Source organism: Neopsephotus bourkii, unplaced genomic scaffold, assembly GCF_033783945.1.
Source record: "Neopsephotus bourkii isolate Nb327-2 ecotype Australia unplaced genomic scaffold, CSIRO-AGI_Nbou_v1 NB_1279, whole genome shotgun sequence".
Lineage (NCBI taxonomy): Eukaryota > Metazoa > Chordata > Aves > Psittaciformes > Psittacidae > Neopsephotus > Neopsephotus bourkii.
This window is the reverse complement of record NW_026901764.1, coordinates 5404763-5421712: the sequence shown is the minus strand read 5'-3', so window position 1 is coordinate 5421712 and position 16950 is coordinate 5404763. Positions and strand designations below refer to the sequence as shown.

The 16950-nt window shown below is 34.4% G+C and overlaps 1 protein-coding gene across 5 annotated transcripts in view; it reads left to right on the top strand.

Annotated features, from left to right (window-relative positions):
• SLC9A9 (solute carrier family 9 member A9) overlaps nucleotides 1–16950 on the top strand; it is a 199422-nt gene that overhangs the window by 33736 nt on the left and 148736 nt on the right. For 3 of the 5 annotated variants that reach the window (XM_061365289.1, XM_061365290.1, XM_061365287.1), the window contains 2 exons: nucleotides 608–676; nucleotides 10181–10296. In XM_061365289.1, coding sequence (XP_061221273.1) covers nucleotides 608–676; nucleotides 10181–10296 — 185 coding nt within the window. The remainder of the gene's footprint in view (nucleotides 1–607; nucleotides 677–10180; nucleotides 10297–16950) is intronic. The other 2 variants (XM_061365291.1, XM_061365288.1) reach the window with 1 other exon arrangement.

Sequence of the window (16950 nt, the reverse complement as noted above, 5' to 3'; positions counted from 1 at the left end):
GAAGCCACAAACCTATTAAATAAGGGTGTTTTAAAATAAAAAAAAATGGTAGCACAACAGTGGGCTTTGGGACTCTGCAGCTATATTTAATGTATTAAAAGAACATTTCTATCCAGCACAGGAGTTAAGGGTAGCAATATTAGCAAGAGATAACCTGTTTGCCAGGAGTTAAGTAAGTGTTGTAAACGTCATGTCCCGATGACTCATTCTGAGTGATATCAGGACAAATACTTTCACCCTTAGAGGTTACTTACTGGCCTAGAAGGTTTCTCTTTGTAAAAGTTTATCACAGTAGTTTCATGACACATTAGACCTACCTCTATGCCTGTCATTAAGGTTTGTTTTGGTTCTGTTTTGTTGGGTTTTTTTTTCAGGAAAAATACCACAGTTTTCACCTCACCAATTAACAGTATTGCACATAAGTACTATTGTATCCCATGAAACAAGAGCTAGCCTGGACATAAGAAAACTTGTCATTCTCCTCCACCTTTGTTTGCTATAGAAAGAGTGCTGTTTAAAAAAATAAAATCAAATTTAATATGTTTGGTAAAGGTTGGATAGTTTTCTTTTGCTGTCTACACACTTACAGAGACTCTTAACCTTTCAGAGTGCTAAGTTTTGGATTTCAGTTACTAAGGCAGAAAATCTGGCATAAGACTGAACTATATCCCAAGAGGTAACTACACCCTAACCTAGAAACGTGAAATTTAGGATTGGTATTCTTAAGTTTCCTTTATTTCTGTGAGAGATTGGACTAAGCCCAGATAGATACCTGAGAACTCTCAAGCCATAGCAAGATCCCTGTCTGTTCTAAAACCAGTCAGCTATTTCCCCAAACTATATATTTTACGTTTCAAAACTTCACTGTAAATTAAACGTCCATCATTGGCACATGACAGCCTTCTCTCACGGTGTGAGTATGAATTCTGTTGTTTGTTCTTGAGCACTTGTATCATAATTTGACTGAGATAATCCAGTAAAAATGCTGAAGTGGTTTCAAATGTGTTTCTCTATAGTTCATTTCATGCCCTATTTTACAGCAGGTTATTCTCTAAGCTAATTTACATTATTCTGAAATCATAAACTAGTCATTATCTTTTAATGGTAATACAAGCTTGTTTAAAGGGAACATCAGGTGCTCCAGTGAAAATCTACTGTAATAGGTTGCTGCAAATAAGGTCATGGGGTTTATTTTAATGGGAAATAGTAAATGAAATTGTTTTCATATTTTATCTTTAAAATTCAATATTTACACTGTATGTTTAAATGCAGGGAAAAATGTTGCTTTTTTAGAATCTTTGGGGGCATTAGTTCTGAAATTTAGAGAATAGCTGAATTATTCATGTATTAGTTTAGTGTTGAATAATTACCAGAAACATAGACCAGATTGCAGGTCAGTATCTAGCAATGTTTCTATACTTGGAGAAGGAGTTCAAAACATTATTGGTTCTCAGTTTCTTGACTCAAATTACTTTTCTTCTGAATTTCTGCTTAATCAGACTTTCTTTTGTCTTTTAATCATTCAGGTCTGTGAGGTTTGAAGAATTTCCCTAGACAGGTCTTTTATACTAACATTGTCAGCTGTCCTGAAACCTACTTCTCAAAGTAGGATTTTGCTGTTACATGCAGCTCTGAACAAAACTCATATAAAAGTTTTCTTTTGGCACATGGAATATTCTTGAGGTTGAAAAGGAAAGACAAAATGATCCTTATATATCCCTCTGTCAATATAATAATGAGGTGATAGTGATATTAAAGGTTAGCACATCTAAAGCTTCAAAGGTGAAGAAAATGGATACGGACTTTTGTTCTTGGTCTGTAGCTAATCCATGATATACTTAATGCTATCAGATGTTGTTAAAGCTGTGGATTTAGCAGAGTTTTTAATAGCGTCAGACATTTATATTGATAATGAGATGAGATTAGGAGTCTTCACATTTCAGAATATAAAACACCCACTCAGCTAAGAAATAGAAAGAAACTTCTCTTAGAGAAGGCGATTTTATAACTGCTGCAACAGGTTTTCTTGAGTTTATAAAACTCTTGGATGGTTTGAGGATAAATTGACATCTTGTAGGTAAAGAAGAACCTTGCACGTTATGATTGCTGTAATAACGATAGCAACTGAAATAATTAGTTGATGGACTGCATTAATTGTTGACTGAATGATTTAGCCAAGTAATGAATCTGAATTACCTAATACCCTGACTGAACTATGTTCTAGTTCAGCATGTGACAACAGTTTTGTAATCTGAGAACTCAGAATTACTGACATTTAATTACAATGTTTTTAGCCACTGTAGGTGCTACTGTCACTATTTTATTTTCCCTATGTAAAGTAGGTATTTTCAATCTTTCTCTTTTCATATGGAAGTCTCTTAGTGTCACTAATATTTTGTGTAGAATTCCACCACCTTCTGTACAGCCATGATTTAGGCATTTCTAAAATAATTACCATTGTTATATCTGGAAGATTTTATGTCTGATTGATTTTTTTAGATTTTATTTTTACTGTCATAAACATATCTGTCTCAAAATATGTGTGTAGGATTGTCAGTTATTCATTATCTATTGGAGATTCTCTCATTAATAATACTGAGTAAAGTAAATCTTGAATTAATGTTTAAATTTTTGTAGTGCAATTAAATATTCAGTGTCACTATGATATGGACACAGTACAGTTGACACTGTTTTATGGCTCATTTACGCAAGTAATGATGAGATTTTGGTCATCACTCAAAGACTGAATACAGCTTTTTAATTATAAAGAGATTCAGGGTTTTATGTATGTAATGCATAATGAATCTGATTTAAATAGAGCTCAGGAACACAGAGATCCTGAAGCTTTGTTTTCCTCATTAGAGGCATATTAAAAACACATTAAATAGTACTGTGCAGTTGTGAGCTGTGGTGAATTGATTTATATGTCTTTGATGCCAAACATTGTAAAACTACAGTACAGTACTTTTCAGCTTATATATATAGTCCACACTTTACTCCCCTTTCTTCACTCCTCACTCACTTTTGTTATATTGTATTGTTAGCATACTTTGCAAAATCTACAACTGCATCTTGAAATTTTAAACCTGGGCAAAATGTTTTTTCTGTTTTAAATGAAAGAATGTCTGTATCTCAGTTGATATTTTCTATGGTCAAATGTACAATGGAAGACTAACCGAAATAAAATTCATACTGACATGTAGCAGGTCTTCAGATGAGCATAACTCCATAGGAGGTTGTTTTTAAGCAAGGAAAGTCTCAGACATTCAGGCTTTCTGACCACTACAGGCATTCTGCACAGTCTCATTAAAGCCAGTCCTAAAGCATCAAATAAATGTGTTTGCATGCGTTTCAATTGATCTCTCCCGGTTTCAGCATTAAGGGCCATCTCTCACTTTGGTCCTGTAACAGTAAAGATGGGTTGCAGAACCTGAGGTAAACCTTTTGAAGCATGTATCACATCTCTACTTTTTCTGTTACTGATGGTCCCCAAATTACTGATACAGAAACCTGTGCTGGATGTTTTAATCCATGTTCTGTATCTGTTTGCTTGATTGTTTAAATAAATCTGAACAGGCATTACTATCCCAAAAGTCCACTACCACAGGAATACCTTAGTAAGTTGAGTTACCTATAGAGCTATGGTGGCTGAAACACAGCCTTTCTTCCACATACATATCTCTGAGGTGTAAAGTGTGTTTCTCTCCAGTAGGCCTTCCCATCAAAACTTCTGATTTACGAAGCAAACAGAAGGTAATCTGTGACTACTAAAAAACTACTTGGTGTTTCCCATTGCTCAGTGGAAAATGATAAGCAAAAGCACTTCTTACATCACCAAATGTTCTGCCAGGAGCACAGCTGTGCTCACTTGAACTGTTTGTCAGATCTATAACCTAAAGCTATGCTTATATTTCTAATACTCAGCTGTTGAGCAGTCACTGTGCCTCAGGTAACTAGGTATGCACTGGAATTGTAAAGCCAGTTTCTTTTCTGTTCTTCCTGTTATTTCTACAGCCAAAGGGGTTTTCTTCTTATTCAATTTATACAGAATAGCTTAAGGTAAATTTATTATTGCTTTATTTGTACCAGAGACACTTCACTGAGGGTTTTTTTGAATTAGAAAATGATTTCTTGAAGAAAAACCCATAAAACCCTTTCTAGTGACAAAACTGATTTAAAAGATGACAAAAAGAAGAATATAATAGTACATAAAGCACTTTCAAATAATGAATCACTGTAGCCAAAACATTTGATATGAAGCATTCCCCTATATAGAAAAAGTTATAGGAATATATTGGTATGGTAGAAATAGATCAGAATAAAGGAATGTGTATTTCATTTTCATCTCTACTGTTTATGTTTCCCAGCATATATTTTAAATTCTGACTAGTGACTTTTTGTTACTGTTGTGATATCAGTCAGTCACTATGCTATTTCATGCACAAGCAAGAATAAAATAATTTATTTTTTCCTATTCTTGGCTTATTAATATTACTATTCCTTCTGAAAAGAAAGAAATGCAACTCAGTTCTTTTTCATCTTTTGCTTGCATGATTACAATCTGCAGCTATGTTCAACTGGCTTCAGGCTACAAGATAATCATGTCTAGATAGAGTAGGAATCTTTAGGGAGTTAGAATATGAGAAGAAAAATTCTCAGCAGGTTATAAAATATATTTTGCAAGAAAGATTTAAATTACAAGTCTCATTCATGCTACATAGCATAACTGTACAAACACCTTAAATTTGGAATTATGCTTTTTAAACCTTTAACATAATAAAGACCCTTAGCAGTGAGACTCAGTAATTATGTTGCAATGAATAACAAAACTGAAGAAAATACAACTGCTGACAAAAACATTAGGCAGATGTGTCTGTCTGTACTGAGGACATGGTATGTGTACTGTACATCTTCACTTGGCGGTTTCTGCTACATTCTGTCCCAGACAGCTTTAAATTAAGAGTAGGGTCTTTTAGAACTGATTGGTTTTCCAAGTAGTTTGCATGTGAGGATGCAGTTGCTCATTTGAGAAGCTGTATCCTATAAACTAGCATGCCAGTATTTATTTATTGACATAAATATTTCAGTTTGCTCTAATGCGGAGGAATAGGTGCTGTGATGCCAGTTTCTGCAAGCTACAGATTTGGCCAGTTTTTCTTAGGAAACAAATCTCAGCACAGCTTTTCTCACCTGACTGCACCATTCAGGCATATTTTTACCATGAGAGATTTGTAAGATACATTTCAACTAGTGTTGTCTCATATCACAAAAGTAGCCTGCTTGTCACTGTCATCTTGTCCCCCTTTCTTCATGGTTTGTGTGTGTATACCCCATCTCAACAGTTCTTTTGGACACATGTTGTGGTCCCAGAAATGTTGGTAACTGGGGTTGTATTTTTATGAGCTGCATTTAAGTCCAGTACAGCCTTTTTTTTGTATATTTAGATGTCTAGTATGCTGCTTACTGACATATTCTTTATATGCCTTTTCTCATCCACATATGTGGCTGAAGCTCTTGCCAGACTCTCATCTTTCCTGTCTAGATGACTCCAGTACCTTTTTCCTTCACAGACTAGTGTGATCCCATTTATGGCTATTCACATGATTCTGTTAAAATCATTCTCCCGGTCCCTTGACAGCTTCCTCCATTGCATCTTTCCTCTAGCCTCCTTATTCAGTTCTGCATCAGACATACCCTGCTTGTCTCTACTTTAAAACTACAAATTATCTCTCTTTTACTAGCGGAATGCTGGATAAAAGTTTCACTATTTAGAACTTCCTGACAAGAACTTCCCCAAAAAACCCAAAGAAACTTCAGTATCACTTTTTAGATCCCTTCTTAAAACCAACTGGTGTTAAAGAAAACTCTTGCAAAAAATAGGTTTCTGTTCAGCTGCACCTAAAGCTCTTCTTAGCATTTAGTTTCTTGTGTAGTAATTAGTCTGTAAAGTCCTTAGGAGAGAACTCCTTTTTTTTCCCTCTGCGTTTAAACAGCAGCTAGATCAAGAGTGTGCCAGTCCAAGAGCAGCCTTCCTAGACAGCTGCTTTATAAATAAATTCACTGGAAACTTCCAGCAGTACCCAGACAGCCAGTGTACTTTCCCAACTCCTTTCCTTGATGCATGGCAATAAAAGGTTAGTAGCAGCAGAACTGGTGGCAGTAAAAAACCTGGACCTTTTACACATATTCTTACCCCTTTTTTCACAGAGGCAAGCCTTAATTCCATCCAGCTTCAAAAATGTAAGGACAACCCAATACTCAGAACCATTAAACCTGACAGGTTTTACTCTGCTTCTTCACTGTCTCTTATTTACTTTGGTGTTTTTTGTCAGGCTAAAGTTTATTTTACATAGCTGTCCTGAGATTTTATGTCCACTTGATGATTTGTACTGGAAATGATGGTATTTACAGTGCAGGTTGCCAGAAAATGATTCTTGCTTCAGCAGGTCAGTGTTTATATGGTATCTCCACTACAGCTTCATATGTAGCATTTTTTAGAGATGAGGCACTTTGTAATTGCCAGACTTGCATAATCTGGAAAATTCTGAATTCTCCTGAGTTTTGGTACATCACTGGATTTCTTTCCCTGTTGAAGTGGCAAAATACATGATGGGCTCCTCCCACAATATGAAAAGATTTTTGGGTGGAGAAAATGTCAGCTCTCCTGCAGCACAGCTAATCTGAGTTTTGTTCTTCTACTTTATTAGTTTATTAATGCTCCAAATCCATGACCAAATCAGTGGTTCACAAACATTACTGTCAGTACTGAACCATTACTAAGTCCGGGTGAGAAGTCTCCAGGGACGGTTTCTTACTGGTTAGTTCCATAGTCTATGGAACAACCACTTTCCTAAAGAATTTGTAAGATAAATTAAAAGCAAGATTAAAAAGTCTATGAATTAAAATTACATTACAGGTGTATTTTAATGTTCAGATTTTCATAGCACATTGGAAATAAGGGTTACATTGATTTGCAACTCAGCTGCTATTTCCTTTATGCAGTCTTAAAGGGCTCAGTTCTAATATTCTAAAAGAATAAAAAAAAAATAATTTAGCATTCTAGATTAGTAAAAAGTGAAGTGGGAAAAAAAAAAAAAAGATCTCACAGACAGGAACTGGAACTGAAAAGATTCTTCTGAGTTCCTAACATTATTAGCCTGACTTGTGTCGATGGCTTGCTCTCTGTCAACAGTGAGCACTGGGCTGAGCACTGGTTGTCCCATTTTAGTGGTACAGGAACATTCTGGAGGAAATTCAGTCACTGACACTTTTAACGATTTACAACTTTTTAACAGATATGTTAATACATTTTTTTTACCATATAAATGGATTTTTGAAGATTAATAAAACAATCAGATTTGTTGAAACTTGGTGGGTGTAAGCTTGCTAAAAATAACTTTAATGTATCAAATGATATGACAGCAGCCCTAAAAATCAAAAAGGTTATTTTTTTTCAGTTCTAGCTTATAATAGCAATAGGGGCATCACTGCGGGGTGTTTCCTGCTGTCACTGGGGTATGTTTTCCTCTTTGGATTTTCATTAAGAACAGCTATGCTGTATAGAACTGGATATTTACATCACTATTGTTGGGAGCTCAGGTATCCAGCTGAGATCCAACTTTTCAATGTAGAGTGGAATAGTTACACTACATCATCAACTACTACTCTCAAAAGAGTTATTAACATTTCTCATAGATAAATTGCTTTATTATTTAAATTTCGCAATTTAAAGAATACTAAAAACATGACATATTCAGCTTATGGTATATCTAGAAGAATACAATAAGGTAAATACCCTTTTTTTTAGTGGATGTGTGAGTATATCCTGTATTACAATGAATTTATTAAATTATTTACAATCTCTCAGCTGGTATAAACTGTCATGTTTCTGTTAATCTTGCAAACAGACAACTTACTCCAGTTCAGAACTCGAGAAGATAATAAGTAACCAAATTTTGATATGACTAGAAAATCATAGCTGAAAAAAAAAGTTATTTCTGGTTTAAATTTTTTTGTAAAAATATTTACAGTTAAAGTTATTTAAAGTGAAAGCAGGGTTGCACTTTTTATGGCTGTGTCTACTAAGAAATCACTGATAAACGATAATTAATGGTCACTTAAATGTATTACCTTTATTAAAAATGCACAGCTCCTAAAGAAAAGATAAGCCAGTGTGGTTTAAAAGGTAATTTACAGTAGGAAATTATTTCTGTGCATGTTTTCATATGTACTAGATGGAGAAGATACAAATAGAGATTCTTGTGGTTTATTTAAAGCAGCAGTTTCTCACATACTCCAAATGCTTGTCTGCACTTAGTTGGGTTTTTTGGACTTTTACCATTTTAGCATTACCAAAATGTATTAAGTGGTTAATTAATTAAAAAAATAAGAAGGTATCATACTCTGAGTTTGCTGTTCTCTTTCTCTGATGGATAAAGTTTAACATCTCGGTGACTAGATCAGCACCATTTCGTCTGATCTTCAGTTTTATTTCCCATTTCAGTGCAGCCAAGAATTGGATGGTATATGAAGTAAGACTAGGTCCTGTACTAAACTTGATGGCAAATGTAGACCTTCTATGTGAATGAAAGACTCCTGAATCCAGTTTTGCCCAGTTCATCTGCAACTTTGTACAGATGGTAAACTGAGGCATACTGAAAATATTTAATAACGTGTAAAGAAAGAATGCTAAAGACCAGGATGATGTCTACATCAGGTGTTTAAACAATTGCCCCAAGTAAATTTGCTGGATAGTCAAAACTTAATTTTATTTGATATTTTAAAATATTTATAACTGAATCATTTGTCAAAATAGCAAGCAGGTTTGGGCAATATTTGTAAAAGGCATGCATATGTTCATTTCCATTCCTGTTGACTTTTGAGGCAATTGCAAATCAGGATACAGCACTACAGTCAGTTTTTGAAGAACCCATTTCTTATCAGGAATCTTCATGCTGGGGATAAAAAGACTAACTCCACTGAAGGGTCTTGAATCGTTATTCTTTGGGAGTGGAGAGAAAGTGTGCTTATCAATCAAGGAGACCCTCAATTGGATAAACTATTTAAGAACAATTGGTGGGTAATTTTGGTGTTGGTCCTAGATGATCTTAAAGTCCTTTCTAACCCTAACCATTCTATGATCTATGAGCTCTTAGCTAGGCAGCTTATGTAAATATATGCACAAATACATAGGACCACTGGGAAATTCTGTGGTGAACTCTCTGCTTCCCTCGTAATGTAATAAGGTTACAAAACTTCAGAAGATCTACAGCTTGGTAAAGTATCTGAAAATGATTTGTAATTAACTCTTAGGCTGTTTATTTTGTACCATATTATCTGTTGCTCAAATCTGCTTGTACATGACTTCAGGAACATCTCAGCTCAGGGCAAAATGTAGCTGTGTGAATGCATGTAGCTCTGCTTCAATTATTTTTTTAAAGCCTGTAGTTAGAAGAGCACAGTTGTCAATTTATGTGTTGTGTTTATGGAAAAGGTATTAAATGCTATGGGATTTTTTTATTAACTAAATTGGAAATGTATAAAAATTAAAAAATCTACAACAGGTTCTAACAAGAATTTCTTTTTTCTATATATTTCAAGATCCTGGTTAGAATACACACCTTGGATAGCATTACCTCGTTATATAAACCAGTGATAGCATTTCCTGTGATGCTAGTGAGGATTTAGCAGTGCATTTTGAAGTGTGACTTTGTTGCCTTGCTGTCACTGTAAGTTGTTAAATATCTGTCACATTTGGAGACCTTATCTGGAACTTTGAATACAGCTAACATTTAAAAGCTTATAGAATAAAACAATTCATTTTGAAATATTAGAGCAAGCCATAGAGCTGACAGTAGAACTGTCTTTCTTTAAATGCTCTACAACATTAGCCAAATTAGCCTTAATAATGTTTTCTGAAGCTTACGTTATCTTTCCTTCGTCTTCTGCTGCCAGCAATGACAGTTATTCAGAAAAGTCTTTGCTTTGGAATTGTCTGTGACATTTTAATACGATACTTGAATATGGAATAGAATTTTTATATGCTATCAGTTTGTGTTCAACATTCACGTGATATGTTTATTTAAAAGAAGCTAAGAGAATAAGAACCTAATTAACACTGTAAATTAAGCATAAGTGTTATATACTCTGTCTGGATGCCATCTTATCTTTCCCCTGACAGGTTGATAATGTATGGTTTTGTGAAGGCCATGGTACACATTGGCCAGTTGAAAGAATGGGAATTCCACTTCACTGACTGTTTATTTTTTGGATCTCTGATGTCTGCCACAGATCCAGGTAACATTTTAAATAAACTACTTTTTCAAAAGTCAGAAGAGTAAAAAAGAATGTATCAACTGCATGTGCCCTAGAAACGTTTCAAGTCTCTGTTCTGGATATTTTTATTCCCATAGGTATTAAATGTCTGATATTATGATAATCATAAGTCAAATTTGCTCCAGAGATCCCTTGTGGCCTCTTTAGTAACTGGTTTACCTATGTTTAGCTCACAAACTTTGTAAATGAGATTGCTGGGGAGACTGGAAAAATGTTTTTCAGTCTTCAGGACACCAATCTGCTCATTACTGATATGAAAACTGCTCCAACCAAAGCCTCATGGTTAATAGTTTAGACATTGCATTCATGTGTGATCTAACTCAGTTTAAAGATACAGGAAATGTAGCTTTCAGATTTGGCCATAGAAATACTGTTTATCAGGTGGCAGTTTACAATTTGAATGCAGTGTTTCATGTTAAATAGAATTCTAGTAAGGTACATACAAGGATGACTTGAAATTGCAGACTTGAGATTTAAAGACTAAAGTTACACTAAATCTCCAAGTCTGGGAAACAGACTCAGTGAATTTTGGAATCAGAAGATTCTGGATTTGAAGGCACATCTGGAGATCCTCTAGTCCAACCTCCTAATCAAAACAGGGCTAACCTCAGAGTCAGTGTAGGTTTCCATTTGTCTAGGTTTTGTTACGCTGATAATGTAAATAGTACTCTGATATTAAAATGAAAACATTGGTTTCTGCATCAGTGGAACAACAGTGAAAGAGGAAGTGAAAAGGATTTTTTGATACATTGTTACAGGGAGACACAGTTCAGAGCCTGCAAATATACATTGGATTTAGAGGGGAAAAAAAAAAAAAGAAAAAAAGAAAAAAAATCAGTTGAACTGTTACAGGAAGTGGAACAAAAAGTATTTTGTGATGCACATGACATGCTGCATTAATATTAACTACCCTTGAGAAGCTTCTTTCAAAATAAATCTTTCAAATTCATGGCTATTAAAAGAAAAGACAGAAAGAAACACTGTTCTACAAATCTGTTTCATTCTTTAAACACCCACTATTTAACAGAACACTTTCAACTTGTGATTTATCATTCCGATGGCTTAAAAATATAGTGTAAAACAACTTATTTCCACAAAACTAGTTGTGGTAGGTTGCTGTAAAAGCTGCATCAAATTGTTATTCTCAAATTAATCCAAGCATCCAATATGCTGCCACTTATAAAATCACCCAAGTACTTTAATAAGATTTAGCACATGATTGCAGCCTGTCCTCAGAGCAAGAGAAAAACACAGAAACTGAAAGCACAAAGAAAACCTGGGAAAACAAATTGCTTATGGAATAAAAGGCTGCTTACAGCTTCCAAATACATTTCTTGATTGTGCTATGAATAGAGTTTTGCAGTTGGCTTAGTTTCTTTTCCCATTTTCCAGTCCAATACAATTTAGTCTCACAAATGAATGCATGGACTTATGAGAAGAACTATATCTAAGACAGATGCACTGATTTTGATTATAATAGCATTAAATCACCACTGATTCATCTGAAACAATCATTGGCAGGGGGAGGGAGCAGGGAGGAAGAGAAGCTCCTCTTGTGCTGGAAGGAATAAGAAGTGACAAGGATTACTTCTCCCAGATTTTTAAATAGGCTTAAAAAGCTGACACTGCAGTTGAGAAAACTACTTCTAGTGTGATGAACTAAACAGTTTGTAATTAATCTTATGCTTATAGTGTCTGTGCATGTCCAAGAGTTTTTTTAGTGTTCAGTCTTGCTCCCTCTGTTGTCTGTTCACAGTATTCTAAGCTGTTAAATATTTTTTACTAGTCTTATCTATATATTTGAGTCCCTCAAACACTTAAAGTACTTTGAATTAACCTTTATTAATTAAATGGTAGAAACTGTTGAAAATGTTGCATTGTGTGCTAGGATTTGTTAGTTATTTATAATCTCAAGCCATGTAAAGAGCTCATTGGAATTCCAAAATCAGTTAACATATGGTACCCTGGAGAACTGATATGTACTAGGGCATAAAATAGTCAGTCTAATGATTTTATAAGTGATATGTAGCTTAAAAAAATAAATAAATCTGATAAAATGTTGTTAGTGTTATAGAATTAGGATAGAATAATAAATTACTATCCTAAGATGAAATAACAAATTCCTGCCAGGTTTGCTACCTGATCTTTATTTAATTCTTCACTGTGTAGGATTATAAGATCATTTCAAAAGGAGATTTAATTTCCCTTGGCTGAGGAAAGCAATTAAGTCTCAAAAGATGTTAAAAACTGATCTGCTGACTTGACAGAAATTGTTCTGGTTGTGCTCCATTGTAATAGTAAAGATAACCGGTAGATGTTTACATGTCAAAAGAATAATTTCACTACTAGTGCAGTAAACAAATGTATGCCAGGTAAAAGTTATGAATATTGTTAGGAAGAAGGAAATAATGTCATAGCATTATGTAGGGTTTATTTTTGAAAAGCATTTGAAGATTTTTAATATACAGATTTTTTTCCATAAAATCAATTCAGAAGAATTTATCTTATATGCTGGGGTTTTCTTTATATAGAAAACTAGCACTTGAACTAAGATTAAGAAAATAATTTATGACTGGATATACTTAGGAACGTGTTGTTAGGTTTTTTTTTTGCATTGTAGACTCTGGTGTCTAAATGTTAGGTTTTTTTTTTGCATTGTAGACTCTGGTGATACTCAGGAATGCCGCAAAAAACTCTCACATCTCTAGAAAGAAAAGGTAGAAACTTTAGGGTCAAAACAAGGTTACTTCAAGTGAATCATTCATATTACAGGAAATATCTCCTTCCAATAATTTATCATTTCCAGCAGAAAAAGTTTCACAATTCAAGACTTCAGATAAGAGGAATTTTAAAGTAGAATTTTAAAAATTCAAAAATTCTCCATTTGTTAGTCTTTGATGTAAAACATCACACCAGGATTTATGGTTTCCCTTATTCTGATTAACAGGTATCATTTACCGTGTGTTTGGGGAAATCATCTCTTCTTGTTATTTCATCTGTGTAAAATACCAGATTTCACTGTTTTGCTGTTGAAAGGGTTTCTTTGTGCAGAATTGTGTTTTGATTTCTTATATAACCTGACTCTGGAATCTTTTTGGTGTAATCCCTTCAAAGGAAATGGAGTAGTTTGTCCGTATGTTCTTCTACACGCATCGGTCATCAGGAGCAGCAAAGAAACAGTGGGAAAGGTGCTGGTGTGGGGAGTGGAGCCTCCAGCTCTCAGTCCCTGAGCATCAGAGACCTTCAGATTGAAACTGCCTTATTTCTGAGCATGGATAAGGACATTCTGACAATTGTCCTCTGTGGCTGAAAGGCAGACACAGCAATAAGCCCCAGCAATAGGCTGCTTCAGGGTATCAGTGGTTGTAATGGAATAAGGTGAATGACAGAAAAAAACTGTCAAAAAAAAAAAAGAGTGAAAAGATTTGACCTCAGCCTGAGCTACCAAAAAATAACTGAAAAGTACAACTCTGGCAGTTTGTCTTTGCTGGTGTTATTAACACATTCTGCACAATGACCTTCCAATCCAAAGATATTTCATGTATCTTTAACACTTCTTTTTTTTATAACTTTTGACATTTCAAGCATAGAAAACATTTACCTTCACAAAGTTTGCTGAAGCACAGCTATTTCTGAACTATATGAACTCCCTTACCTTTGGTCAAATTGATAATCACAAGGCTCTTCTCTATTTGAAGTTACTATGGTTACAGCAGAGCTGGAGATGTGAGTTGCACTACTGTTTTTATTGATAAAATTGGATATTTATCAGAGCAGTTTCTCATAAAACCAAAGGATTTTGCATTATAAGCATAATGCATAAATAGAGTAAGTTAATATATTTTCTACACTGGTTATAGAAGACTGTTTATAAATGTGGTTTTAGTTAAAATATTTGTATACTTTATTCAAAACTGAGCTAATCTGTGAGTGTCATGACAGATTAGTAGGGAAAGGAAGCTATAATTAAAATTAGAATTGTTATTTTTAAGAGAAAAATCAATAGGAAATGCGAGATTTCTCTCATCTTATTTTCTGCCCATGTGATACTGCCCTCCCAAAAGAATTCAGACCCATGAGCTATGAAGTATATTAATAGTTCTAGTCAGAAGATTGGGGTATATATAATACCAGTACTTTATATAATGGTCTAATTTATTCTCTGACCTTCAAACATAACAGTGAAGTATTGGATACAGTTAACAGGGATTATTGTGGTTTGCTTGTATTTCAGTTAGACATACATTTTACAGGAATTAGGAACAAGCCAATTTGTTTCTACATATATCAAAAGACATCTTTCACAAACAGGTCTACAGACACTTGTCCTGACGGGTACAATCCAAATCATGCTGGGCTTAACATCTAACAGATGTGGCCTCAGTCTATGAAGTTAAGGAAGAATTGAATGAGATTTCTGTTGTCACAAACACTGTGAAAATCTTAGATGCTTCACTATTCCATGCTTCCCATCACTGACTGTTTTAATAAAGTTCACAACCCCTTTCTGAGTCAGAAACTCTGGTACTTGTTACTTCTATTTGGTTTAGTATCCTCCTGCCATAAAAGATGCTTGTTTGCTGTTCCCCAATTAGCTGTCCTTCTAGCCATCTAGTTTTTTACCTATATCTCTGTCCTCATATGCTTAATTGAAATAAGAGATTAAGAGATGCTGTGTACTTTAATGAAAAGTAGTTTGGCATTTTCATAATACATATTGAATCTAATAAATGATACAATACTTGAAGTAATTACTACACAAAAACCAAGCCCTAACTACTCTTCCTCAAAAGTGCCTTCAGAAAGCCTTAGATATGGAATTTCTCAGAGTAGATATGTTACAGTAGTATATGATTGCCAATACTGAATTTTGAAATTTATTCCCTTGAGTCTTAAAGTCTCCCGTCAGACAAAATGTGATGTGACTACTCTGGGCAATAATGACTATTCATTGAGTATTATTCTATCCAGAGAATACTTTAAATTAACTTTTCTCCATAGTAGAGTATCATGTCCTTTTAATATGCTCATTCTGAACTATATCCATAAATTCTCTTAATTAATGAAGGCAAATGTGGTCTTGAGGAAATGATTGGTGGTTGGCAAAACAAAGTGAAAATGTTTTATTGAACTTTTAAATGGGGTGAATGTGCTAAAAGTTATGCAGTCCTCTGTTCTTATGCAGACACTATTTAACATTTTCATTAATGAGTTGGCTATTGCAATAGAGAATGCTTCTTTAATGTATAACCCTATGCTGAAAGGAGATTGTAAACACTTTGAAGGAATAGTTAGAATTCAGTGTGATTCTTGCAATGATTTAAAATCAACAAGGATAAATGATACGCTTGGAAATAATCAACTTCATAGGTAGAAGATCAGAAATAAGCATTCACTGCTGAAAAACTTCAAGTTTACAATCTGAAAATTTTGAATGAATATGTATCAGTACCAATACGTAGCAAAAAAAAAAAAAAAAAAAAAAAAACAAAACGAAACCCAGAATTTATTTACTTGTTCTAAAGCATCTTTTCACATCCCTTCTTTTTTCTTTCTTCTCAACAGAAAATGTCACCTACAGTCGTTGGATCTGATTTTGGGCACTGATGTCACGAAAGTTATCAATTGATTAGGATTGATTAGCAGGCTAGAAAACTCACTGAAAGGAGGAGGTTGAAAGAAATGAGTCAGTTTAGGCAGGAGATTAAATGAGTCTTTGAATAGGTAAAATATTGCTGAAAAGAAAAGGGGATAAATGTGACAAATTATTTGTTTCTCATTAGGCTAGGAATGGAAATTACAGACTTGAAGAGAAAGAGGTGAGATTTAGGTTAGTAATTCAGGAATAACTGCATTTATAAACTGAATACTGAAGAGTGGGTTAATCTCCCTTGCAATTTGTGGAACTAGCATCATCAGACAAATATCTGTCACCAGTAATATGGCTGCAGCTTGCTGTGTCTTGGGCCAGGAAAACACAGGGACAGAGAAGAAACTAGAATTACTCAGTCAGGTACAGGCAATGCTGCAAAGAAGATGCAGTAACTGCCATTGGGAATGGAAGAAATGGGTGAACTGGACAATCTCTCCCAGAAAAGACAACTAATGCATTATTGTGTTGCTTGCTTTATTATTCCACTTTCATTTGGAAAGATTTTAAGTCAGATTTTTGTGGTAGAGTTGTAAGAGAAAGCAAGAAGATAAAACTGATTTTTTAGGAGGCAAGAGGAACGAGAGGAATGTGTAGGCATCTGTCTGATTGGCTTGGCCTGCTACACATACATACCAACAGTACGCCGGACTTTGATTAGTATTTTCTTTTTCTTCTATTAACGTGAGCCCAAACTAATTAGCTAATAAGCAAAAGCTGAAAGTGGCAAATAGTTGTAGAAAACAAGCCAATGACATCAAAGAACAGGAACCTAAACTGGGTCCAAATTTAGCACATTAAGGCTTTTGCTAATCAAGCAAAAACCTGAATATAGGTATTAATGAACCATGAAGGTATCTGTTGCTAAAAAAATTTATTCCTACACCTTTGTGTTTTTTTGGAGAAAGAGCTCTCTTCCTAGTTTAAATTATAACGGCATTGGGAGTACATGGGTGAGATTACCA